The sequence below is a fragment of the Tasmannia lanceolata genome, unplaced genomic scaffold (genome assembly GCF_043159265.1).
Source record: "Tasmannia lanceolata isolate RefF3 unplaced genomic scaffold, GAP_Taslan_0.1 ptg000015l, whole genome shotgun sequence".
NCBI lineage: Eukaryota > Viridiplantae > Streptophyta > Magnoliopsida > Canellales > Winteraceae > Tasmannia > Tasmannia lanceolata.
The window spans coordinates 57,080,983-57,101,204 of record NW_027518692.1 but is presented as its reverse complement, the minus strand read 5'-3'; the positions used below and the strand labels follow the sequence as shown (position 1 = coordinate 57,101,204).

The window sequence follows — 20,222 nt, the reverse complement described above, 5'->3', positions numbered from 1 at the left end:
GCTCCTCCATTGACATAAAAATCCCAATTTGCATTGAATTTGATCCAAAAACTTCCAATCCACTTGTTCATATGCTTTCTCCATGTTACTTGAAAACATTTTTCAACTTGCGCGCGCGTGTGTTTAAGTGGTATTCTGATTCCACCCGTGTCAATGATATTTTTATCAGAATTTTTTGAACTAAACAGCTGGAATCAGAATAGGATTCTGATTCCAGCACCTAATTCTGGCAATCCAAATGCACCTAAAGCTGCAAATGAAATTATTACCCAGCATAGTTTATAAGCTGCACAGTTGTTCAAAGTCATTTCTTTGCTCATATCATACTACTCTTCCCAACATACAAACTGACGGTTTTCAAAAATTTAAAGTGAAAAGTAATTAACAAAGATAATAGGTCTACTACATTGCCATATAATTAGAGAGAACAGACCCCGGTTGAAAATAGCAAAATCTCCATCAAACTTCAAATGTACTTCTTCCTGATCTTCCCCCTACAATGCCGCTTATGCTTATCTTTCTTCCCCTTAAATTTGTTTTTCTGCTTCTTTCCTACACCCCCAACAGGTTTCAATGACGATCCCGAACTCTGAGTAACAGTCATCTCCACATCTGTAAAAACAAGATAAAGATCTAACTTAGATGAAGGCATGCCCAAATGGTAAGTTTGGATGAAATCATTAAGAAGCTGAGTGTCAATACAACAAATATGGCAGTATATCGTTACATAACCACACTTGGGAAAAGTTCAAGGCAGCTTGAATCAATGGATTTTCATATTCTGTTCTTTATACAACAGTGTTTTTTTTTTAAATGTGGAGAGAACTTTATTTAAAAATAGAAAGAGCACAATACAAATAGAAGACAGAATCAGAAATAAGTGCTGATACTCCACCAATCTGTTTAGGATTGCTTTGGATACTTTGGCAGCTTCACCCAATCTGTAAGATTGTCTCAGCAATTAGATCCAAGATGGTGTTTGGATTTTGGAATATGGATCCCCAAGGAAAGAAATGTTTCAAGGGAATTGATACAAGTTAGTTTATTTTGATCTAAAAGGCTCTTCAATAGATTTATTTTCTAAGAATCTGCTGGATGACTTACAATTTGGTATGAACACCTGTTTTATCCTGTGTGGCCCCTTTCTTCATAGAACTTATCTTTCTAGAACTTATCTTCTAGGCCCTGCTCATATTACTGTGGATTTTTCTGCAAGCGCAAAATGAAAAAATATATGTACTCCCTTGTGTCAATAATGGCACTTCTCACTCCTTTGCACTTTTTAAGTAGCTTTTAATGTTGTTACAATTCCCAAGATGCTCTCAATAGCCAATCAGAGAAGTCGTTAATAAAGTGTGCAATGCCATTCTAAAAAAAAGTAAGATAGATATCACTCACCTAAAATGAATTCAGTTCAGAGTATATACTACAGATGTATAGGATTTTGACGGGCCTATTTTTGTGTTTTGTTTTTTGTGCTCGAGGAGTTATGCCGTAATAGGACCTTAGCGACAAGTAGTCACAGCTTAGGAGATAAATCTGATTCAAAGTCGGTGTTCAAATTAGGAATTGAGTTAAAGAGTATATAGTATACAACATATGTATGGCGTTTTGACATGAAGACCCTTCCCTTAACAAAAGTACATAGTTCTCTGTGTACTCTTAACGGTTTTCACTGAAATCCCTCCCTCCTTCCCAGAACCTCCTCCTACTCCAAAGTCCAAGCAACACAATCAAGTAATTGTTCAGCCACACATTGAAATAAAAGAAAATGAGCATCATGATAATGCCACTCATTTCAGTGACATTGATAAAAAAAAAGAAAAAAGAATCGCACGGGCATTCAAATGACTGAATTGCAGGAATAGAAACTGCACTAGCTGGTCAAGGGAGTCAATCACCACTAATGACCAAAACATACGTGGGGCATTATTTGGTAAACATTGGAAATGAACGTTGGTCACCACAAAGGCAAAAAATATTGGAAATGCAAGCAAGAATCACATAATATCAATAAAATTTTCAGCTGTAGAGAATGAAGAGATCACATTCACCCAAATTCCCAACTACTTTATTGTGGCCATTTCAATTCCAAGTTCTTCCACATTCCTTGCTCCTTCCTTGATCAAGCTGAGGTCAACAACATCGGCATGTTGATGCCATCACCATTACCTTTATTCCGAAGAGGTTGTAGGGTGAATATGATTCATTGACAGAAAGGGAACAACAACATTGGGGAGCCCATTGCTAGGCTAGAAATGAGTATAAGCTTACAGAACAATAAGGATAATATTCTCTAGATCATAGTAAAAAAACTGATATACAAGGTGTTTGGTGGAAGAGTGTCGTATGGAGTGGTATTTTGTGGAACACCTATCCTGCATGTCAAATAATAGGAAAAGACAATTTTAGACGGGTTGTATGATTGCCATGTTTAGGGAAGGTACAGCTCCAAAAGGACCATGAAAGAGTTGCATAGAGCAAAGAGAGTGGAGGTTGAACATCTGAATTCAAGATGTGAAGGGCATTTTCAAAACAGAATAACCTCATTGACTTGAGAAGGTGTGGGCTTGAGTGGGAATAATCACATAAAGCAAGGACGGTCATATAAGTCTGTTAAGTGGTGGGACTTCTTTAGAGTTTTGATGTTTTGTACCACTAAGGTGATAGAAATTGCCTTGGATGGTTCACTGCATAAAATTGTTATGATTGTGGTCCCAACTGTTTGTTCAAGATCTATTTAGAAACAATACATAACATAATCATTCGGCGATCCAAATTCAATGACCAAAAACAAAATGAATAAAATTGTTGATTTATGGGCTATGAGCAATCCATGGTGGAGCACACATATGAATGATTCATATCCATCAAGGTGAGCATATGTGTGCATGATAGCGCTAGGACGCATGGTAATACAATACACCCGATTGTATGGATGAATTTTAGCAATAATTATATGAAACGCAAGCCCGAGAGTTATTAGATTACTCTCAAATGCTCTTGTTGTACAAATAGATAGGTTTCGGTTCTTACCAATCTTTCTTCTTGTTTTCGATTTCAACTTTGCTACAAAGCTAAAAGCTCTTGGCTACTTCAGTTTGATATCATGGTATCCTAATCTACCAAATACCTACTGAAATTCGTGCTTTATACGACTTTCAAACTCCACAATTGCACGTTAACGTGATAGGGTGACAGTAAAAGAGTCATAGATCATGATGCTTAGTGAGATGACAAGATGTCAGAGTTGAAAGACAACATGTTCAAATTATACAGATTGGGGCTAGCAGGAATTCTAGATATAAATGATAATGGTGTGGATTGGGAAGCACCCGAAAACCCAATCAACAGCCATGTTCCGCATGATGTAGATTATAAATATATAGCCCAAATTCTTTAGCACCGGATTGTGGTGGAAAGATTGTCGGCATGCCAATTTTGGTTACAATGTTTTCAACACTGCAACAGCAATAAAGAGAAATCCAAATATGCAGATAGAGTTGAATTTTCCAGCCATGGATCATGGACATGATGCCCATGTCAGATGGGGATTCTTGATTTCTCCAGTCAACTATTAATAGAGGAACTTTTATATTTCAAAAGAAAATAAAACGAGAACAAGTAAACGGATGAATTTATTGATTGGTTATGGTGGAAAAGTCATAGCGGATGTTGAAGGGCTATGCCTCCTCTTGGTGGATTCAGCCAGCTTCAATGATGTGCGATCGCCTAGGAAAGGGAATATCACTACTTGGGAGAAGACGAAGAAACAACTTGAAGTTAAATTTCTTCTAATTGATTGTGTCCATACCTTATTTTCAAAAATATCAAAATATGAAGGAAATGAATTAGAAGAGTATGCCATAGAATTCCTCCAATCTACACATAAAAATTTACCTGAATCCAAATTGCTGTTGAATATCAATCGTTTACGGTGCAGAAAAACCCGTTGGACAAAAAAATCCAATCAAAGAACACAATCAAAGAAAAATATAAAAGAAACCACAAAATCACAAGGAAACAATACACAAAGAACACAAACGAATTTACATGTTTCGGAACAATGGCCTACATCCCAGGGTGAGATCACTTCCTTTACTGTTAGAGAAAAGATAACAAGATTAAAAAAGGGATTTAACAAAATCCCATCAACCCGTAACCCTTCTTTTGCTCTCCAATGGGTACACCTCTCTCAAATCCCTTTCTCTACACAAGAAAGAAAGCCCCCTTTTTTTACAAAAAGGAAAAGAAGACCCCTTTTTTCTACAAAAGGAAAACACAAGAGAGGAAATCAAGAACAGCTCACCTTCTTTTACATGCAAGAAAAAAAATCAAATTACCGCGTGTGCTTCTTCTTCACCTATTCCAAGAGATGAAAGTCGCCCTCTTAATTTCCTTCTCTCTATATTTCATAAGAGAAATAAATTTGCACTTTTTCCTTTTGTTTTTTTGTTTTTAATCTTGGCATACAACATTCTCTTCACACTACATGATTTTAAAACCGTTTCCCAACTGTTTTGGGTAACAACCCGTTACGGCGTTACGGCGTTACGTGCCTAATTGGCCATAACACAAATAAACAAAGAAAAAAAGAGAGAAAAAAATGGAAGAAGAGGTTGATTCGAGGCAACAAGACCTCCTACTGGTTCAATTCGAGACAAACCATTACTCTCCTAAACAAAGTTTCTGTAAGATTCTCTTCTTCTCCAATCCATTGTAATACAACTACTTAAATACAAACACAGAGTATTACCCATCAGCAATCCATTTTCCCACTTACAAGACACATCATCAACAATTAACACCTACTACCCAAAACAAACAACCCACAACTCTAAAACACATACCCACAACTACATATCATAAGCCAACCAATACCAACATTTGACATGGTGGGTCTTAGAGAAATCAACTGTTTTTAATGCAAAAACAATAGAAATGAATGGAGAAAATAAGAGAAAGAGCATACCTATGTCGGTATTAGGGTTTGTTATTGCTAGGGGGACTGAAGTTTCCACGGAGGTGGTGTTGGAAGAACGTACAGGAACCTTTGGTGCATTAAGAGCGGCTTCTTGAGCAGCTATCTTTGCAGTTTCCTTATTATCATAGAAAGGTTGGGCGATTTCCCTCCTCAGCGTCCTCAGTCTCTTCTTCCTCTTTGATCTCAAAGATTTCGCCATCTTAGTAGGAGATCAGAATAGCTTCTTGTTGGGGTTGAAAAGGGTTTTGGGAAATTAGGGTTTCAAGGGATTTTATAGATGCTTCACAGAATAGAAAATTAGAAATCCGTGACATGAATGAAGGATTAATGCCCAATCGACCGTTTATCTTGGGAGCCAAGACATTTTTGATCCGGGAAGTGATGTATTTAGATGTTTCGATGGATCCAAACCGTCCGCTGGACTGTCCAATCTGAAGTTAAATGGACGGGACCTAGTACTAGATCCATGGACACATTTTGGACCCCTATCATAGGATCCGAAATTATTACTGATCAGATCTAAAGAACTAATAAAAGCCCAGAGGACAATCCTAAATCCGAATTTATTATACTATTTTATAAAAATACCCTCATTTTTTGTACAAATAAGGCATTTTTATTGTTTTCAACATTTTGTCATTCGTCTCTAGCCACCCTCTTCTTTTACTTCTAGTAACCATTAAGTCCCTAACCCAATGGGTCGCGGCTGACCCATGGCTCTCACTTGGTCTCGATCTCTTCTAAGAGTTTCAATTGTGTCTATATAAATAGGACCTACCAGGACAGACAGATTTAAAATAGATCGTGATCGAGACACGGGAAATAGGATCTGAAGAACACTCCGAATCTGATCAGAACAATAAGAGATTATAATGGATCATGCGTCATGACTACCACTGAGTGGATCCAATCCAAAGTGTATACATTGGCATCCCTAGATGTATTCTCCTCCTTTTCTTTTGTGGGCACCCCACTACTGATTTATGACCAAGCTTTTAAATTTTGCTTTCGGTACGAAATTTCAGCCGAAATCCTGTAAAATCATGGAATTACCGACCAAAATTCACCACTAATTAATTTTATCGTTTTATAGAAATATCTTAAAGGACTAATGTTATTCTCTTTTCAACTAGCGGGGTTGATTTTTGCTAAAGGTGTATATTGAAATGCCGACCTTTTGACAAAAACTCATACCTTTTTAGCTGAAATGTTGCATGTTTCTTATATTTCGCCCTAAAACATAATGAAATTATGAAATTTCAGACAGATTTCTAAAATTTCGAGCGAGATCTAGTATTTTTTTTCCAAACCAAATGCATTTCGTTTTGATAGCAGCTGAAATCAAAATGTTTCGGCCGAAATTTTAAATAATGATTATGAGTTATGAGTACTTTGTACACTACAAGCGGGTGGCCCAATGAAGAAAAAGGGGGGGAAATGTCATTTCCCTTAGAATATCAAAAATCAAGAAAGCCTCTTCAAATTGGAGGGTTCGAATCTTCTAAAATGGGAGTGGGTTTTTCTCTATGGCCCATCGAAAGGCCTGAGAAATAAATGGTTTGGATCATTGAGCAAGTGGGCCTACCGGTACTTTTTCATGTTCATATTTTTCCCAAGGAAAAACTTAAGAATTCTTTAAATAGAAGGGCGCGAGGGCAAAAATTATGTACTCAGATCATAAAATATACAGAATTTGTCTATGACACAGAACTACATAAAGAGATTATTATTAATCAAGGGGACATCTTGCAGACAAACCAGGAGGGAGGCTTCCACTCTAGCTACAAAAAAGGAAAAGCACAACCCCAAAATATTACAAGGAACAGATCCTTTGATCAATGTCAAACCCATTCTTTTGGATTGATGCATGCATCTAAAAGCTTCCATTCTTCACTCCCTTCTTCTGGTTTCTGCGAAACAAAACTCCACCTTAGTTCCCAATCCAAGATCAACCAGAAAGTGAGTTACCAAATGAGCAGAAACTTACATGGTCATATTCCCATCGCGCTGATAGTGGAAGAGAAACAAGAATACTCTCAATTCGGCCACCTGTCTTTAGTCCAAATGTTGTACCACGATCGTAGACCTTCACGATTATGAAAATAAACTCAGCCCAATTAGTTTATGAAGTCACAAAGAATTCATGATCAGTTTGTATCATTAAAGATAACCATACCAAGTTGAATTCTACATAGCGTCCCCTTCGTAATTGCTGCCATGCCTTGTGGGCGTCTGTAAATGGCAAATCCTTACGTCGTTCTATCAAGGGTATGTATGCTGGAACCACGGACTTTGTACACTCTGCAGGATCAGCACATCAGGTAAAAAAATTCAGTGCAAATATGGGAAACTTAATAAGCAAGAGATTTGTTTAGATTAGATCATACAAACAAACCTTCGCGATATTGGTTTCGAGCAACTAGAGTTACTTCTAAAGAATGGTATGTGTATTGGTGATAGTTGATGAAATTTATTATTAATAAAACCAACATAACTTTTTATTGGGATATCTGGAGCTTGAGAAATATTTTTAATTCATTGGAACTGTAACTTTTTAATTCGTTACCTTTTTTAACACTTGTCTGGAGCCAAATGTTCGCTTTTGTTCCTTTTTTTATAAATTAAAAAGAGGAACAAAAGCGAACAATTAGCACCAGACATGTGTTCGCTTTTGTTCTTTCTTTTTTCTTTGTGACCAGCTAAGTCATCTGCATCTCTCTTTTTTTAGTAATTTCTCTGTTACTGTTCCAAAGAAAAAACACGCAATTTCTTACACCAGGATTAGTCTGTCCTGAATTTTGTTTTTTACTGAATTTTGCAGTTCGAATTCGTGCATTGCATCTGGTTCTAAATAAGTTGGATACTCTTGGTGCTCATTTGGTTGATTAGATGGAATCAGAAAAGTTACATTACGAACAATTTGTAACAGCCCAGTTGAAGTGTTCCCAGAAGTGCATACACAGAAGTGTTTGTTTTCCACTCATTGGTCAAACTATTCCCAGAAGTGCATACTTAGAAGTGTTTGTTTTCTACTCATTTGTCTAACTATTGATGCAAAAAAAAAAAATCAAGTATCGAAATTACCTGTTGAGAAGGCAAGAAGCATCTCTTGATCATAGTCATTCAGATCATCAAAAAATATTCCTCCAAGCCCACGTCTTTCGCCACGGTGCTGCAGACAGCATCAGCTGTAAGTAAAAGCAAGAATTTCTCTACCATTATCCCCAATCCTTTTTTCCTGCAATACTTTTCATCCCTCTCCCCCTCTGCCTCTTCTTCCTCCTCCAAGTTGCAGCAACGGTCACGCCGCGACGAATAAGGTGAAGATGAAAAGACAGAAAAATTAGGGAAGGACTCTGGAGGGGCAAACTGGTCTTTTGGACCGTATAAGGCCCCTCGAGGTCAATAGAGTTTAAACTACCAACCATCTGTAAATCCAAACTCCAAATGTAATTGCTTTGTCATTTTCATTACATTATTTAACAATAACATAATACAGTTATGGCACTTCTCAGTGTCCATATATCAAAGTATGGGGCGTCTTAGTGTCCCTACAACTAAGGCTAATTCTAGATATGATGTCTCTCAGTTAGATATTGCCCATATCTGCATTTTAATGTAGCTTTAATGCCAACAAAGATAATATAACCAGGAATTTTGAACAACTGAACTGCAACAACATCAATCCATGATGCACATAAATTTTGGATCATACCCTATCCAGTGTTTCTGCGGGGGAACAAAATGAAGATAAGGAATAAGAGTCCAACTCACTTATTTTCACATTCACGTCACTGTTACAACATCAAGAAAGGGCATGCAGTCCTCCAAAAAGTTGGCACTGCTTCTCTTCTTTGTACAAAATGCCATGTAATGCAAACAAGAGCTTTTATATGGTGGCCGAAGGTGTAACAACAAGGGCAGAAAGCCCACCCTTGATATTTGATCCAAAAGTAAAAAAACAAAGCTGCTCTTGGATCGAATATCAAGGATGGGCTTCCCGCCCTTGTTATTGCACGGTCGGCCACCATATAATTTCTCTGCAAACAAATGGTTTTCTTATTGGGAAGACCGAAGACATGATTTGAAGAGTGGAAAGCAATGTTATACATCCCAACTTCGGATAAAAGTCAACCATCACGAATTAATTTTCCATCCATTTGACAATCCTTGAGAGAATCAATCCTAACAGAGGTTAATCATTAAAAATCAAACTAAAGGATTAATTTAAATCTTCATCAATTTATTAATATCTTGAAAAGTTCAGGATAAAGAATAATCTTTTAAGTTGACAGTAGAGCAAATGACCTGAAAGATGTCACATTCTATGAATTCAGTTATACCATTATAAGCAGAGAGACTAGCACTAATTGATAAGAAAGATAGAAAGTAAATAAATAACTAAAGTTACAGTACACAACAGTCATGACGTAGAAGATATAATAATCAAACCATTAAATAGAAAGTTACCGTGATAAAAAAATAATCATCGCACCATTTCTTGAATCTGGGGTAGAAAGTAGGATCAAATTTGTCACAAGCATGCTTTTGAACCTACAAGGGAAAACATGATGTCATTCTCCTTCCATCTGAAAATCCCATGGTTATGCAGCTTCATCAAATTTGCTGATCAAAACCTTGGTTGAAAGATATTTTCATTTCTAACAGGTGCATATTGGATCGTTCAAGATTTTATCAGCATTTTCCTTAGATGGGGTAGGGCTTTCATTTGGTATCATATTTATTGGTCATGACTCATGAGATCTCAGAAACCTTTTTCTTTCCTTTTTTTGGACAAAAACAAAATGCTTTCTCTAATTGCATCAACGCTGCCATATAACTCAGTAATCACTTGAGAAGGGGTTCAAAGTCATCTAAACTCTACTGGTTTCCAAAATATGTTGGAAATGATATAAATTTTCATATAAAGATGAACAAGATCACTGAAAAAGCTTAGAAGACTCAGAAGGATTTTGATTAAAACTGAATTCAAATTAAACTTCAAACTTGAAATTAAGGACTAAGCATGATTGTACATACCATATGGAAATGCTTAACATCCTCCTCAAAGATATAGGCAGGAGTCAAATCAGTACCACCACCAAACCACCACTGCCTAGGTGCTCCAGGAGCCTCTGCTTCCATATATTATATTAATTGTTTTAGGAACAGCATAAAGAAGCCCAAACCACTATTGTAAAATAGTTATTGAAATAAAAACAAAAGAAATTTTAGTTTTGCTTGAATTTATGAATGCAAGCCACGAAAATCTAACTACATAAAAAGTGGCTTTTATGGAAGTAGCAAACTTGGAAATGTGAGCCTAGCATGGACAAAAAGAGAAACTTGGAAAGCCTAATAAAATAGATGGCTCAAGCTTAACTTTAATGGAAGTAGCAAACTGCTTCAAAAAATCATCATCTTTCCATGCACAAGAGGACTTTGAAGGGACAAAGCAACATCTTTTGAAAGAGTTAATCACCAAGGTACCAAACATTTCACCCTTAACCTCTTAACACGCACACCAACTCTTCCAAGTATTTTAAATCACATTGGTAAAATTTATAACAAAATGATTGCAAAGGGTTAACCTTTATTGGCTCTACCAATAGCTCGTGGTTTATATCTCAAACCAAAATTAAGTGTGAATGGAATGGATGAGATATTCAAGTGAAAAGCAAAGATGCATTTTTTTTCTTTGGGTAACTAGCATATGAGAAACCTTATGTAGAACTAGAACAACCTTATGAAGCCAAAACGCATGAATGTGTTTGGGAAACCTTTTTGTTGTCTATTCATCTTTATCTTGGAGTTCGTCATTTATTGCGGGAGTTGGATTCTTTTTTATCGAGTTGACAAAACATACGACAAGATCATGCTCGGCCTGGATCGATCGAATCTACTAGAGTCTTTCCGTCTGCGAGAATAGCCACGCACTTTGATTATCCAGACGAGGATTCAGTGCCGTCCTAAAACGCTCTCCTTCTCCGACGAAATACCCATTAAGCGTGGGGAGAAAAGAAGAATCAATGAAGGAAAAGGAGAGCTTGAAATGCAAGCTCAATGGAGTCTCTTGCCTTGGACGAAGAAAATAACCCGCAACTTAAAAACTATGCAACAATGTGTATAGAAAAGAAAATTAATCGCTATGAGAGTACCTTTCGGCGCATCAGTCTCAAAATACCGATAATTAAAATGCACGGTAGGAGCAAATGGGTTCTTCGGATGCAAAACCTGCAAAATAAAAAAGAGTAAACAAAAGCATCAATAATGTTACTTGAGAAAGTAATATGCACCGTTATTTGCTCCCAAAATAAAAAAGAAGAAGAATGGATAATTGCATACAAGAACAAGATGAAACGCTTGATGCACAAGTATTCCTTAATTGGCTAACTATCATGGAAGAATACTTTGAATGGCGCGACATGAGCGAGGAGCAAAGGATAAGATTCGTGAAAATGAAATTGGTGGGTCATGCTACGATTTGGTGGAGGAACGGCGACTTGGATATTAAGAGAGTCAGAACACCTCCACTTACCCAATGCGATGAACAAGTAGCTTCCTAGGGATTTCCAAGATGGACTCTTCGATCAATTGATAGACTAGGTTTATCATTCTTGTTCATCTTCTCATGGTACATCTTCAGCATTCTCTCCTCTCGTTCGAATTTTATCATCTTCGCGTACATGTGATTCATTAAGATTTAAAGATTGGATTGGGCTTCCTCTATTAATCCTACACGACTTGTGGATTTCCATCACTTCCAGTCGAACTACTTGGTTGATGCAGCAATAACTTGGGACAGTCCAAGGAGTTTTGATTGATTGATAGGAAAAAACACGGACTCGGCCAAGGTAAAAGGGAGTTTGGAAATAGTGCTCAAAACCACAACTTATAACCACACTGCATCCATCACCGACTCGCTCAAGACGACTCCCTTTTTCCCTTTTAGCATGGTGAAGTTCTCATCTGTGACGAAGCATTGGAGTTATAACACTCCTCAAAATGCTATTTTTGCAATAGTTGGCAGTTCCTTTGACACGAACTAGGAAGCTTATGGTAAGATTGTTTTTGTTTGGATCCTAGTTTGATGTTGATCCTCAAAATGTGGTTCATGGATCTATTTCACCTGAATGATGGTTCTCATGCCGAGGTAACAAGGTATTGCATGCAGAAAGAAATGAGGTCTGAAGTTAACCACTGAATATATCGATCCAATTATAAACAATTGAACCATGCCAAACCTGGAAGTGTCTCTCACCAGTCACCACCCCTTGGGATTTGAATATCTAATCTCCCTATGCAAATCATCCAATATATCCAACCCAATTTAAGCCATCCAAGACGAACCGCTAACGAAGCAGCGGATAAATTGCCAAAAGAGGGAGCTATGTTGGAGTCGACGAGATTTTGGGTCCGGGCGTTGGATGGCGGTATTGGGTGTGAATGACTGGATTATTGCTGTAAATGTATTAATTTTAATGTAAGGGCGTGGGGTGATCAACCTCGCTACATCATGGGGACGCCTTGTCCCATTGTATGTGTGCTTCGGCTTATTAATAAAAGTGAATTTTCAAAAAAAAAAATTAAGCCAAACATGGTTTTCCACTGGTGAAAGTTATATTCCCTCTGGCTCCTAAAGTAACCAGATGCCCCCTTTGCCACTATATCCTATCAAGTGCCATGCATACATCATGGGATTGGATCCTATTAAAACAGTCCCTACCAGCTGATCCATTCACTGCATAAAACTAAAATCGGCCAATAAAAAATCTTGCACCAAAAAAGCTGAAGTAGCTAAAATCTTTTCGTCTCCCCAAATAAGTCTAGGACTAAATTTACATCGTCTGGAGTACCTATGCGACTCAAAAGTTCTGAATAGCCCCAGTTGGGCCATAGTTAAGAAATAAAAAGTTTGTCTTTTTACCATTCGAAGAGAAGTAAATAAAATAATAGCACAGATGGTAGACACTCCAAACCAAAGAATCCAAAGCTAAATTTTGATCATATCTCAATCTCAAAAAAAACAAACCCACTTCCCTACTCAAGTTGCTTAATATAGATCTCAAAAATCTCAAAATGCAGGAATCAATACTCTTATATCAATAATTCAAATCATCTACCACTTCAAAGCTATATTTCAATTATATCTTGTTAGAAGGTGTATTGTATAGCCTAAGGGCATAGTGGTCTTTGTATGTTCTCTTTATATATAAATACTAAAGTAAGGGGGAGTAAACCCTAACTTCTTCCTTTTCTCTCTAAACTCTTCTCCTCTCAACATGGTATCAGAGCCCTAGGGGTTTTTGTGCCCTAGGGACCATTGGAGAAGCTCCCCTTCTCCTTCTTCTCTCCTCCCTCCCTCCATCACGCTCCTCCTTTTTCTCCTTCTTCTCGCCCACCCTTCCTACTCACCCCAGCCAATTTTTATTTATTTTCCGCCCCTGCTCCTCCTCCTCCTCCCTCGCTCTCTCTCTTTTCCACCCCAATCTCTTCATCTTTCTTCCCATTTTCACCCCTCCCTTCCTTTCCCTCATTAAAACCCTCATTTTTCCCTACTAATCCCATTTCCTATCCCTCGTGAAACCTTAAATCCCTAACCCTCCCACCCTAAGTTCTAACCCTCTTTCTCTCTATGGTCTAAATTTCTTCCGCCCCTCTTTTCTTCTTCGCTCCGCGACTCCGACCTTTCATCTTCTCCATTTATGCCCTAGAGGCCCTATTATGTCTTTTTTTTTCTCCTCTCCTTCGTCGGAGTCGCGCCATATTCTCTCACCACATATAGTGGTCTCTTTATGCCCTAGAGGCCTTCTCATTTCTCTTATCCCTTACTTTGACGTCGTGTGTTGTCTATTTTGCCTTCGTTCCTTCTATGGATCCTCCTATTGTAGACAATCCCTCTCTCGGGCAAACATCTTCTTCTTCTACCCCTATTTCCCATTCATCGGGTGATGCCTCCTTCCTCCCGATGACCACGGTCAAGCTTGATGGTTCCAATTACATGAATTGGAAAGTGGCGGTGGAAGTTTATCTCATTGCCAAAAGGAAGGTCTACACCATACGTCGTGACCCTCCTGCGGCTTTGGATCCCACTTATGAGCAGTGGGAAACGGATAATGCTCATATCCGTAGTTTACTCTGGCAGAGTATGATCCCACAGATTTCAGGGACTATGATGCAGCTTCCGACTGCAAAGAGGATTTTGGATAATACTGCGGTTATGGTTTCAGGCGTTAGTAACCTCTCCCCTATTAGTGCCACATATTCTGCGTGGATGCATCTTCGGCGTGGTGACACCTCTCTTTCTACATAATATGGTCAGTTCGTCTCTCACTGTCAGCAGCTTGACATTTTTCTGCCCTTGACGACAGACTTAGCCGTCGCCGCTCGGCAGCGGGATCAGCTTCGAGTTGTTCAGTTTCTCGAGACCTTGGGCCCCGAGTTTATGTTTTTTCGCCGGCAGATTTATGGTTCTGGCACTATGCCTTCCCTCGAGGAGGTCTATCAGCGGGCACAACAGTGTCTAGGTGGAGCCTCTCTTACTCCTGCTGTTTTTTATGGTCATGCTACCGCGGCATATGCAGTAGGAGATCGTCCTGCCCGTGGTGGTGGGATGTTTGGCCGAGGCCGTGGCCGTGACTCTAGCCGTGGCGGACGTACCATGGGTACGGATTTCTCTAATGGCAGGGGATATGGTGGCAGACCTCGTCCATATTGTACACATTGCCGGCGCGAGGGCCACCGTGATGAGACCTGTTATGTGCTACATCCTGAGCGTCGTCCCCCGCCGCCATCTCAGTTCGAGCGATCAGCGCACCTTTCTACTCTGGACGACTCTGATCCTCGAGCATCTTCCTCCGGCTCCAGCCCAGCTGTACCGTCTTTCACTCAGGTCGACTATGATGAGCTCCAGCGCCTACGCTTGGCCGCCCATCCTTCCAATGCTGGCTTTGCACAGCCAGGTAGCATTCCTGCCTCTCTTCTCAGTAGCTCGAGCTCCTGGATCATTGATTCGGGAGCCTCGAACCATGTGACAGGTACTCTATCATCACTCAGGTCTTTTCACCCTCTTTCCTCTCAGTCTATGACCCTCGCTGATGGCCGTACTACTCCCATTTCTGGTACAGGGAGTACCTCTCCCTACCCTGGTCTTACCCTCTCCTCTGTGCTTTGTGTTCCCCAGTCTCCCTTTAACTTACTTTCAGTCAGTCAGCTCACTAAATATCTTAACTGCTATGTCTCATTTTATCCATCTTATTGCTTATTACAGGATCTTGCGACTGGGAGGACGATTGGTAAAGGACGTGAGGTAGATGGGTTGTATCGTCTGGATGGAGGTCCCCCCCCCCCCCCCCCCCGTACCATTTTACACAGTTCTGTCGACGCCTACCAGTGGCGCTGCCGCCTTGGTCATCCATGCATTGAGCGCTTACGGCGCACCTCTATAGTTTCTGTTCCTATTCAGTCTTTTCAGTGCGAGGCCTGTGAAGTTGGAAAACACCACCGTGTGTCTTTTCCCTCTAGGCTTGTTAGTCGGGCCTCGCACCCTTTTGCTTTAGTGCACTCTGATGTATGGGGTCCCCTGAGAACTCCTTCTATTTTTGGATATAGATATTTTGTTGTTTTCATTGATGACTATTCTCACATGACTTGGCTGTATTTGCTTCACGATCGTTCTGAGGTTTTCTCTGTTTTTCGTACTTTTTATTCTGAGGTTACAAATCAGTTTGATTGTACCCTCAAATGCTTGCGCACAGATAATGCTAGAGAATATTTCTCCACTACCAATGGGTTCCAGGATTTTCTTTCCAGTCGGGGTATTCTCCACCAGTCTTCCTGTGCTCACACCTCTCAGCAGAATGGTGTGGCTGAAAGGAAGATGCGCTCTTTACTTGATGGGGCTCGCTCTCTTCTTATTCAAATGCGAGTTCCCAAGAGCTATTGGGGTGATGCTGTTCTTACTGCATGCCACCTTGCCAACCGGCTTCCATCCTCGGTTCTTGGTGGCTCTTCCCCCTTTGATGTGTTATACCCTGGTCATGACCCCTTTCCTATCACCCCTAAGGTCTTTGGGTGTGTGTGTTTTGTTCACCACCTTCGTCCTGGCTTTGATAAGTTGGACCCTCGGGCTGAACGATGCATCTTTCTTGGGTACTCCCGTACCCAGAAAGGTTATCACTGTTACAGTCCTCGCCTGCGTCGGTCCTTTGTGTCTGCCGATGTCACATTCTTCGAGTCTGAGTCCTACTTTGTATCTTCTCATGAGGCTCCTTCCACAGGTCCTGACTCGGACCTTCCTCTTCCCCTCCCCACCCTTCAGGCTCCTCTCCTCTCCCCTCCTGTATTAGTTCCTGAGACTATTCCTGTTTGTGATCCCTCCTCTTCACTACAGGCTCCTGAGGCTACTGAGGCTCCTCTCCTGCTCCTCCGCAGACATATCCTCGTCGGCCGAGATCTACAGCTCATCCTCGTCGACCGAGATCTACAGCTCATCCTCCTCCGCCTGCGCCATCGTCCTTGCAGCCGGAGATCACACCCCCCACATCTCAGGTGCCTATCTCTTCTACTCCTACTTCAGATTCTCCCATTGCTTCTCGTACTCGTTCTCACAGTACTGCTCACCCGATTTTCTCTGTTATTTCATATGATTCTCTCACCCCGATATTTCGGAGTTTTGTTTCCTCTTTGTCCTCTGTTTCTTTGCCACAGTCTTTACCAGCTGCACTTGATCATTCGGGATGGCGTGCAGCCATGGATCTTGAGATGGAGGCCCTCCAGGCCAATAAGACATGGGAGTTAGTTCCTCTTCCTCCTGGGGCTCGACCAGTTGGTTGTCGCTGGGTTTATGCCTTCAAACACTTACCTGACGGTACTATTGAGCGTCTTAAGGCGCGGTTGGTGGCAAAAGGCTATACTTAGACCTTTGGTGTTGATTATTTAGAGACTTTTTCGCCGGTCGCTAAGATTCCGTCTGTTCGTGTTCTTCTATCTCTTGCAGTTACACATGACTGGCCTCTGCATCAGTTAGATGTCAAGAATGCCTTTTTACATGGTGAGCTTACTGAGGAGGTGTATATGGAGCAACCTCCTGGGTATGTTGCTCAGGGGGCGATGTCCTCCTCAGTATGTCGGTTGCGGAAGTCTATATACGGTCTCAAGCAGTCTCCTAGAGCCTGGTTTGGACGATTCAGTGATGCAATCATGCACTATGGCATGAAGCAATGTGCAGTTGATCACTCCGTCTTCAGTTCTCATTCCACTACTGGTTGTGTGCTATTGATAGTATATGTCGATGACATCATCATTACAGGCAGTGATTCAGAGGGGATACGCAGGTTGAAAATTTTCTTGCAGAACGAGTTTTCAACCAAAGATTTGGGTCGTCTCAGATACTTTCTTAGCATTGAGGTTGCATATTCTACTAGAGGTCTCTCCCTCTCACAGAGGAAATATGTACTAGATCTTCTTGAGGAGATAGGTCACCTTGGAGTGAAACCTGCGTCTGCTCCCATGGACCTAAATGGGAAACTTCTTCCAGAAGAAGGAGATTTATTAGATGACCCTGGCAGATATAGGAGGCTGGTGGGTAAGCTAATATATCTTACAGTCACTCGTCCAGATATATCACTTGCTGTTGGCTCAGTCAGCCAACATATGAGCTCACCCCGTACTTCTCACTGGGCAGCAGTGATTCAGATTCTTCGCTACTTGGAAAGAAGCACCAGGGAAAGGACTCGTATTCAAGAAGCATGGTCATACCCGGGTAGAAGGCTTCTGTGATGCAGACTGGGCAAGATCTCTAGCAGATAGGAGATCTACCACTGGATATTACACCTTTGTTGGTGGCAATCTAGTGTCGTGGAAAAGTAAGAAGCAGGACATAGTCTCCAAGTCGAGTGCCGAATCAGAGTATCGTGCTATGTCTCATACCAGCGGGGAGCTTATTTGGTTACGTTCTCTCCTTTCAGAGATTGGTTTCTCTTCATCTGCTCCAGCTCAGCTATATTGTGACAATCAAGCTGCAATTCATATAGCTACCAATCCAGTCTTTCATGAGAGAACCAAGCTATATAGAGGTTGATTGCCACTTCATTCGCCAAAGGATACAAAGAGGCGAGATTCATGTTTCTTTCACGAGATCTGCTGATCAGTTAGCAGATGTGTTCACAGAGCCCTTAAGCTATACAAAATTGAGTGACATATGTAACAAGCTTGGAATGTACAATATATACATTCCAGCTTGAGGGGGAGTGTTAGAAGGTGTATTGCATAGCCTAAGGGCATAGTGGTCTTTGTATGTTCTCTTTATATATAAATACTAAAGTAAGGGGGAGTAAACCCTTACTTTTTCCTTTTCTCTCTAATCTCTTCTCCTCTCAACATATCTCAATCTCAAAATACAAGCCCATTTCCCTACTCAAGTTGCTTAACATGTACACATCAGAAAGATCTCAAAAACCTCAAAATTCAAAAACCAATACTCTTCTATCAATAATTAAAATTAATGCCCTAAACTAACTCAACAATAAATAAAAAAAGAACACGCATAATTTCTTACCGAGCTGATTCCGGCCGCGAAGAACGGAACAGGCCCTGGTTTGACATCAGAATTTCCAGAACTCTCCCCTTTCGCAGCTCTGTAAGCTTCAGGCGGCATTATCCCATAAACAACAGAAACATTAACCCCAGCCTTCTCAAATACGCCGCCGTCCTGCAAAACCCTACTGATGCCGCCACCTCCGCCAGGCCTCGACCAAACGTCCTCCTTGAATTCCCCTCCATCAACAGCCTCTATTGCCGCACAAACCCTATCCTGCGCCTCCCTTATCATTTTTTCGAATCGAGACCTAACAGTAGAACAAGATGATGAAGGAGATGAAGTGTCGTCGGATTCTCGGAGGAAGGTCTCCGGACGTTCGTTCTCCGGCATCTCTTTCTCGATTGCGACTGCTGATCGGACTCGGAGTGGGATTGTTCGGGGTGTTGAGAGGCGATTTAGGGTTAGGGATTTTAGGGTTAGGGTTTTTAGGGTTTGGGGTTTTAGGGTTAAAGGAGAATAAGAGAAGGTGAGATTAGGGGAGGGAGTAGAGAGAATTAAGGTCTGCATTTTGTTGTTATGTTACGGCGGTGCGTAGCATATGGAAGGGGGGTGGATCGAGTGAAATGGTGAGAAGATTTATAGAGAGAGAGAGAGAGAGAGAGAGAGAGAGAGAGAGAGAGAGGGGGGGGGAGGGAGACGATGAAAGAGAGCGTGCGGAATTTGAAAGTGTGGGATTTCTGGTGGGCTGATAAAATATGGCAACGGCCCCTGGTATTTGGATAAGGAGTGTTCGAATTGGAATTGATAGGGTAAGACGAGTCTGACAAAGATGTGTTTGAGTTCGTCAAGTGATTTGTTGGTTTTACTGGGTCCCATATTGTTGATCTCTCTCTCAGCTGTCTTGGTAACATAGGCGACCGATGAGCTCCGTCATCATCGATCTAGTGTTTCTAACTGGTCAGGTGCTCTTTTACCTCAGAAAATCATACAGTTACCTCATGCGGAGTTAGTTGCACCCACGAATGATATAAATACTACTCTTGCTTTAGCTTCACCCACGAATCCACCTATGTCTTAGTCATTAACCATTCAAATCTTCTATCGGTCAGATCGGATTCGGAGTGTTATTGAGATCCTGCTTATAGTGTCTCACTTTTCATTTCAAATTGGACCATCCATCGAAGTATCCCCATATGTCCTACTTGCATTGTAGAAGTCTCAATAGAGGGCAAGCGGCATAGGAAACTCTGAGCCACAGCCACTAGCAAAGTGGATTAGAGACATAGGGTAAGTGATTGGAGAAGGAAGAGAAGAGATTTACTCAAGATTTGAGAGAGACGAATGACAAAATACTGAGAATAGGAATCACTAGAAAAATTTGCATATGGTCATTCAAATATTACTTAAAATGACTTTCTTTCTGGCTATTTTCGTATAACGATACAGTAAAATCAGATTTAGGTCTATCCCACATATTTCAATTAGTTGTCCGATCGAAAATAATTTCAGATTCTATGATATTGATCCCAAATTTATCCTTGGGCCCTAGTAACGTGTAGATCCTATAAATTTTAAGTTCTAATTGGAACAGTCTGGGTCCATTGACACCCCTACTTATTTAGACTTCAGTTGGAGCTGACTTCAGTTTTTGGTGTTCTGTAGTGATGGTGTAGGGGTTGCGAGTACCCTTTTCCTTTT

General features: G+C 40.5%; 2 protein-coding genes across 2 annotated transcripts; both read right to left on the bottom strand.

Annotated features, from left to right (window-relative positions):
• Positions 1–294: 294 nt before the first annotated feature.
• LOC143892610 (uncharacterized) lies at positions 295–5,274 on the bottom strand. Its single transcript, XM_077397339.1, has 2 exons — positions 4,973–5,274; positions 295–612 (listed from the first exon to the last, which is right to left on the bottom strand). Exons 1-2 carry the CDS (start codon positions 5,181–5,183, stop codon positions 467–469), a joined length of 357 nt encoding a protein of 118 aa, XP_077253454.1. The 5' UTR covers positions 5,184–5,274; the 3' UTR covers positions 295–466.
• Positions 5,275–6,615: 1,341 nt separating this feature from the next.
• LOC143892608 (coproporphyrinogen-III oxidase 1, chloroplastic-like) lies at positions 6,616–19,270 on the bottom strand. Its single transcript, XM_077397336.1, has 8 exons — positions 18,543–19,270; positions 11,143–11,218; positions 10,025–10,119; positions 9,455–9,538; positions 8,069–8,156; positions 7,161–7,285; positions 6,972–7,070; positions 6,616–6,894 (listed from the first exon to the last, which is right to left on the bottom strand). The coding sequence occupies exons 1-8, from the start codon at positions 19,089–19,091 to the stop codon at positions 6,826–6,828; spliced, it is 1,185 nt and encodes a 394-aa protein (XP_077253451.1). The 5' UTR covers positions 19,092–19,270; the 3' UTR covers positions 6,616–6,825.
• Positions 19,271–20,222: the final 952 nt, after the last annotated feature.

Excerpts from the sequence above, each read along its gene's own strand:
- LOC143892608 (XM_077397336.1), bottom strand. The coding sequence starts at position 19,091 with ATGCAGACCTTAATTCTCTCTACTCCCTCCCCTAATCTCACCTTCTCT. Across the intron at positions 11,219-18,542 it reads TCGCGGCCGGAATCAGCTCG|GTTTTGCATCCGAAGAACCC; the intron begins GTAAGAAATTAT and ends TTTATTTTGCAG. Across the intron at positions 7,286-8,068 it reads GCTTCTTGCCTTCTCAACAG|AGTGTACAAAGTCCGTGGTT; the intron begins GTAATTTCGATA and ends CTGATCCTGCAG.
- LOC143892610 (XM_077397339.1), bottom strand. The coding sequence starts at position 5,183 with ATGGCGAAATCTTTGAGATCAAAGAGGAAGAAGAGACTGAGGACGCTG. Across the intron at positions 613-4,972 it reads AAACCCTAATACCGACATAG|ATGTGGAGATGACTGTTACT; the intron begins GTATGCTCTTTC and ends TTGTTTTTACAG.